General features: G+C 26.8%; 1 protein-coding gene across 2 annotated transcripts; it reads left to right on the forward strand.

Moving 5' to 3' along the window:
- Positions 1–556: 556 nt before the first annotated feature.
- Positions 557–4,849, forward strand: LOC112786682 (WAT1-related protein At5g64700). 2 transcript variants are annotated; one of them, XM_025830052.3, is made up of 7 exons: positions 557–794; positions 913–975; positions 1,260–1,376; positions 2,937–3,159; positions 3,239–3,397; positions 4,016–4,167; positions 4,526–4,849. In XM_025830052.3, exons 1-7 carry the CDS (start codon positions 622–624, stop codon positions 4,695–4,697), a joined length of 1,059 nt encoding a protein of 352 aa, XP_025685837.1. In that variant the 5' UTR covers positions 557–621; the 3' UTR covers positions 4,698–4,849. The 2 variants fall into 2 exon arrangements, with proteins under 2 accessions (XP_025685837.1, XP_072086371.1); XM_072230270.1 differs by lacking the exon at positions 1,260–1,376.
- Positions 4,850–6,967: the final 2,118 nt, after the last annotated feature.

Here is a 6,967-nt window from a genome sequence, read left to right on the forward strand (position 1 = left end):
CGACTAACCAATATCATTTATATTCGCCAAAAACGGAATACATACAGACATGATAAAGCATCTAATAATTATTTAATATTAGATTAGATTACAACTTTTGTGCATGAAAACCGAAAGATGAGATGCTATAATAAAGTTTTATTTTAAAAATTCAGAGTGCTTGGAGAATAGATACATCCCCACTGAAATTTTTTGTATGTTCAACTGTTGAAGTATACGTTTAACTAATTATTATAACTCTTTTGGCATGACAAGGCATAAAGATTTTGGCCTCATTTCTCATGCAGCAGCATTTTATTTCATTTTCAAGAAAGTGATTCATAAATGACCAACTTTTTTTAAGCAATTTGAATTGTTCGAGTGGTTAACTCATTCATTCGCATAATTAAGTGTTGGGAGTTCAAATTCCACCTTAGCATACAATAACTGATTGATTACAACAAACTCTTAAATAAAACTTAGATCCGCGAGTAACTGATTGACCTACCGGACCGAGGGTTAGAAATAATATGAGAAACCAAATAACCAACTTTTTTTAAGCTCTATATAAATGCATTTGATAGGTGAAATTAAAATCAGAAGGCATAACCTTCTTCTCTATACATTTGTGCACACTGTCAAATGGGTGAAGTTAAGCCATATTTGGCAGTGGTTCTAATGCAATTCATATATTCAGTGATGACCTTGTTGACTAAGGCAGTTTTTAATCAAGGCATGAATAGCTCTGTGTTTATCTTCTATAGACAAATGTTGGGAACCGTTATTTTGGTCCCTCTGGCCTTCATATTTGAACGGTAATAATTATTGAATTTCATTTTCTCTTTTAATTTTCTTTGCTATCTGAGTTTGTTTGGATATACTAGTTAGTTATCAAACTCTGACGTTTCTATATTTTATTATTATATGGTTTAGAAAAAGTGCAGTGCCACTCTCGTTCATGACTTTCTTGAAGATTTTCATGTTCTCATTTATCGGGTAACTAAAGTGTAATTACAATTCTTTATGTATATTATATTGAAGGAGAATGTTAGGCATAACTTTCAAAAAATACAAAATTAATAACTAGGGTCTAGTGTTAGGTTAAATGTAAGACAAAGAAAATATTAGTTGAATATATTTTCTTGTATTTGTTTCTAAAGTAAATATAAAGAAAAAATATTATTGACCTAATATTTTAGTTATTAGATGCTGTTATAATCAAATTAAAGAACCTTACTAATAGGTCTATAACCCTATACTACAAATTCTTGCTTTTTCAGGCTTACTCTAACCTTGAATGTTTATAGCATTGCACTTGTTTATACCTCTGCCACGTTGGGTGCTGCATTTGTTAATTGCCTCCCCGCTTCTACTTTCTTCCTTGCTGTCATTCTCAGGTAATATTATAATTTGCTAAAGAAAAAGAAAATCACTTTCTGGTGTCTTCCCCTTACTTTAAATGGAGAGAGAACTAAGAAAAAAGAAAAAGTTGTTCCAGCTAAAATCAATTTCAGGAGATTACGGTGACTTTAGATTTTGTAAGTAAGGAGAACATCAAGAAGAAAAAAGGTGGGACAGAGCAACAAAATATTGAATATTGGTTACTTCTACAAGGATAGTATCACCAATGGTTAGGTAGTTAGGTCAAACATGTCAAACTATTTAATAATTAACTAATACTATATTTATATGAAGATGTTTTTACGAAAGTAGCCATATAATGTATATTCTAATTCTAATACATAACTATGAGACTATGAGTTATCAGATCTGATCCACGTATCCACGGTGTTTATTCGAATGAAAATTGCGGATATGGATCCAATTTGTAAGGCATCGGATTAGATCCGATCCGATCCGCACACTAATAGGATCGGATTGCGAATTTTGTATAGGTATCTATATATCCGATCCGCATATCTACGTATCTGCAAAAATAAAGAAATAAATAAGTAAATATTCTTTTTATATTTTATTTTAACTAATAATTATCATATATATATATATATATATATATATATATATATATTATTTTAATTTATTATTCAAGAAATATATGTTTAATATTATTTTAAAAATAAAAGTGTTTAAAAGAACAAAAAAAATAAATTTTATTGATATTTTTTATTAAAAATAAGTTTTTAAAAATATTTTTGTGTTTTGCGGATATGTCCGATATCCGATCCGATCCGCAAATGTACGAATCGGATCTATGCTTAAAAATTATTGATATTAGATTCCATTTGGTAATTTTAGTGCGGATCGAATCAAAATTTTGACTATATTCAATCCAATCCGATCCGTATTCACCCATAATGAGTCATAAAATCGAATTATTTACTTTCTTTCTAATTTTTTTTTCGGATATACTATTTTTGTTTTTGGTTATATTTAGGAATTAAATTGAAAACCTTCGAAACGAGTGAATTAGCTTAGCCTTGTTACCAATTGAGCTATATTAACTTGGGGTTTGATACAGAAAAATTTTAAGAAGCCAATAATTTTTTTCCCCTCTTATGTTGGAATTATCATAAAATTATTCATCTTAAAAATTTAAGTTGATAGGAGAAGATAATATTAATGACTATATCTCTAACAGAAAATAACACTAATCTTTCTATTTGTGAACTAAAAATATTGATCTCTCAACGTTTCCCTTTAATATATATTACTAATTAACACTTATTAATGTAACGGCTGTATCTATAACGACATATATATAAATGATTAAGAATGGGTGGTAGGTATATCATAATAGAAAGTTTAAGGACCAGCACTATTATTAAAATTTGGCCAGCATTTAATCGGCAAAAAAAAAAAAGTGAATAGTTCTATACTATTAGATATAATCTCACACTATTAAAAATATTAATGATAACTAATTAATGGCTGCAAATTACAAAATCTGCTGGCCTTCTAACACTCCTTGTATGATAATCCCAAAAATTATAATGCAGAATGGAAAAGGTAAACATAAAGACAGAATCAGGGATTGCAAAGATTGCAAGTGTATTGCTTTGCATAGGTGGTGTGGTGATCCTTGCATTATACAAAGGACCACACTTAGTATCTGGACACCACCACACTCAACATCTTTCATCAAGAGGCCAAAAATGGATACTCGGTTCTTTACTCTTTTTCTTGGCAGTCATCACTTGGAGCTTTTGGCTTGTCATTCAGGTACTACCCACTCATCTTGCATTATTGTGCTATACAATTAAAGTTTGTTGTGTGCTTATATATCCAAAATTGATGACAGGCTCAATTTCTTAAAAGCTACCCTTCAAAGTTATATTTCACTAGCCTGCAGTGCATGTCAAGTGCAATTCAATCATTTTTGGTTGCTATAGCTTTTGAAAGAGATTTTCAGCAATGGAAGTTGGGTTGGGATATGAGACTCCTTGCAGTTGTCTACACTGTAAGTATTTAGTTATATGATTTTTAATACTTTCCATAATAAACACAATACTTATGGGACCCGGACATACGGTTTCTTATTGTGCTTTTACATAGAATGTGTGTGTCAACTTAGGCGAGTCACCAGTGCTACAATACCTTTAACATTGTCCCTAATTTACTAAAAAAAAGTAAATAGATAATATTTAATTAATTTTAAATAATTTAATTTTTATTTTAAATATTTTATTTTTTATTTTAAAAAATAAATTAGGTAATTTGGACACCACAACAAAATCATAAAATTTACCATCAACCTAATGTAAAATATGTATAACAAAGATTTTTTCTTTCAATATAAGTATAGTTAGGAGATTATTTTAAAGTGGAAACTTATATGCAATTGTTTTAATGTAAAATTGATAGTTGAATAAAATCGTTAAATAATAATTTAGTCAAATATGTCAACTCGTCTAATAATTTTTAACTATATGTGAAATTTTACTATCTTATTTTAAATTACATAAAAATTTACCTACTTTCTTTTAACAAAACAAAATGATTGATTATTGCATAAAATAAAATAGATAAATGGGTGATTATGATGCCTCTATCCTACTGCTAATATTTGGTGTAACAGGGGATACTGGTGAATGGGGTGGTATACTACTTGCAAGCTTGGGTGATAGAAAAGAGAGGGCCTGTTTTCTCAATAATATGGAACCCACTCAGTTTTATTATGTCTACCACTGGTTCTATATTGCTCTTGGGTGAGCCCCTGTGTTTAGGCAGGTCAGCTACGTTGCTAATTCATAAATAAATAAGCATAAAATTTAAAATATTTATGATATATTTTTCATGTTTATGTATAAATATACGATAAATTAATCTGAGTATGTAATTGAACAAAAAAATTCATCTTATTTTAACTAAGTGTCGAAGATTCGATCTCGTCTTGAAAATAGAAACCTTTTAAATTTCAAGCTAATTGTTTTACTCATTGAAATGCTTCCATTAGTTGCTGTATTTAATGAAAAAATTAAACCTAACCTATTGCATGCTTAGCTCAAATACAATGTATTAGTCCATTAATAAATACTGATTGTCCTGAAATATCCTATTAATTTGGATGTGTTATGCATGCATGCAGTGTTGTGGGTGGGATCATGCTGGTTCTAAGTCTCTATAGTGTTTTGTGGGCAAAAAGCAAAGAAGGAGTGAGTCATCAGAAATCACTGCCGGTTAAAGCACCAAAAGAATGTGGAGATACCAAAATAACAGAGGCAAGCGATGCACAACCACATCCACAGCAACAAATATAGTTTTCTTTTTTATTTATGAATCAAGAAATTAAAAGCCCTTGATTGAGGCCTATAAAGAAAAGTCAATAAGCATGACTTTTATGTACTAATGATTTGACTCTTTGAAAGAAATGGGAAACACATAATAACAAAAGTCGTTGTTGCCCGTGAAATTAATACACTCTACTTACTTGCTTACTTACTTACTTACTTATTACAAGTAATCTTTTTTCGTGCTACATGGGTGGGAATTTCGATTGACCTTGATGTTTCTATTATTAATTGTGGAAGCTAAGAGATTATTATATTAGCATTTCTATCCTTTAATTTTGCGCACATACATGGAACTTTAGGTTATCTAGTGACTAGTATCTACCTCTGCGAGAGACTTTCATCATCAATCATTTTCAATGTTTTCTAATAGTTAATCTTATAGAAAATTTCACTTTCTTTTTTTTTGAGAGATGCTAAAATAAATAAATAATATTCTTTTTTTATTTATTTATAAAATATACATTTTCATTTGTTATAATTTTAAAAAAAAATTTTAATCCATTTTAATTTTTTTGTATTAACTAACGTAATTTTATCCATTTTTTTAAAAATAAATTATTTTTTATAAAAATAATCGTTAATAAAAATTTTATTTTTTTATTAAATTTTATTTACTAAAATAGCCCTTAACAAATAATTTATCTACTTTAAATTGTATTTTTACTAAAACATTGTTTTTAAAAATTTTTAATGATTAAATTATTTTTTTCTAAGGCACACTTCAATAATTTTTTAATTAATAAATTATAATTTTATCAAAATTTTTGTTAACAATTATTTTTATATTTTACTATTAATTTTTCGATATCAATGTATATTATTTTAACATTAAATTAAAAAAATCTTACCACTGTTAATATGTATAACAATTAATATTAATAAATAATTTATTTCATAGAACTATTAAAAATTATTGACAACTTTATTAAAATTTAAAAATAAATCGAAATGCATAAATCCCAAATTTAAAAAATTAACATCTCATTCTTTCACATCTTTACAAAATAAGTTTCTTAATAATTAAAATATTATTGAAGGGTATCTTAATTAAGAAAAAATAATTTAATCATTAAAAATTTAAGAAAAATATATTTTGAAAAAAATATAATTTAATCAATAGAAAAATAATTTGTTAAAGGGTATTTTGGTAAACAAAATTTAATCACACAAAAAAAATTTTGCTAAAAAGTATTTTTGTAAAAAACAATTTATTTTTCTTAAAAAAGAGTAAAGTTAATGTTAGTTAACACAAAAAATTTAAAATGAATTAAAGAGGAGATTTTTTTAAAAGTTATAAGAGAAAAAAGTATATATTTTACAAATAAAAGAAAAGAGAATATCATTTTAGTATCTCTAAAAAAAATGAAGTGAAATTTTCTCTTAATCTTATTACAATCTATTCCCTATTTGATATCAACTATTTTTATTATGAGATAAAATGTTAATCTTTTATCAAGCGTTTTATTTCATTGTATTTTTATTTGTTTGCTTAAAGTTATATTTTTAAAAAATATTATTTTATTCCATTATTATTTTTATTTTATTTTTCTGCCATTTTTGTTATACGCATTACTATAACTATTATTACCGTGACTACAATTACAATTATTGTTACTATTCAAAAGAAGAAGTTAATGGAAAAATGAGTTTTTTTTTATATATATAAAAAATCTAATCACATTATTGGAGTAAGATATTTTTTCAAATATTAGATATTAAATAAGTACTTTTCTTTATATATATTTGTTTACTTTAAAAAAACAATGAAACTATGGTCAGATAACTTATTCATTATTAGTTGCAACTGTAGTAGCCCTTCCTTTTCCTCCTTTTTTTTTTTTGTTTGCTGATCTTTTCGCATTATTGCATTCAATCATTACCCTTATCATCCATAAAATCCAACGAACTATTTTTACTTTATCATGCTTTAATTTGTAACGAGTTCTAACAGCGATCATCAGGTATCAAATTGGGTACCATAATTAAGAACTTGAGAAAAGGAAAAGTGCGACTAAGAAAAAAGGTTAAGGAATCCTTGAGCCCACACTTGTGTTTGTATGAAAGGAGATAAATGCATGTGATTGAACTTTGCATTTAACAAAGAATTAGGGTGTGATTAATGTGAATTATCATAGTTAAATGATTAATAATTGTATCTATTGCATTGTTTTAACATCGCGCTTAGTGCAGTTAGAGATTTTAATTTCCATTTTAATTTGATGTTAACAGATGACAAG

The sequence above is a fragment of the Arachis hypogaea genome, chromosome 20 (genome assembly GCF_003086295.3).
Source record: "Arachis hypogaea cultivar Tifrunner chromosome 20, arahy.Tifrunner.gnm2.J5K5, whole genome shotgun sequence".
Classification (NCBI taxonomy): Eukaryota; Viridiplantae; Streptophyta; class Magnoliopsida; order Fabales; family Fabaceae; genus Arachis; species Arachis hypogaea.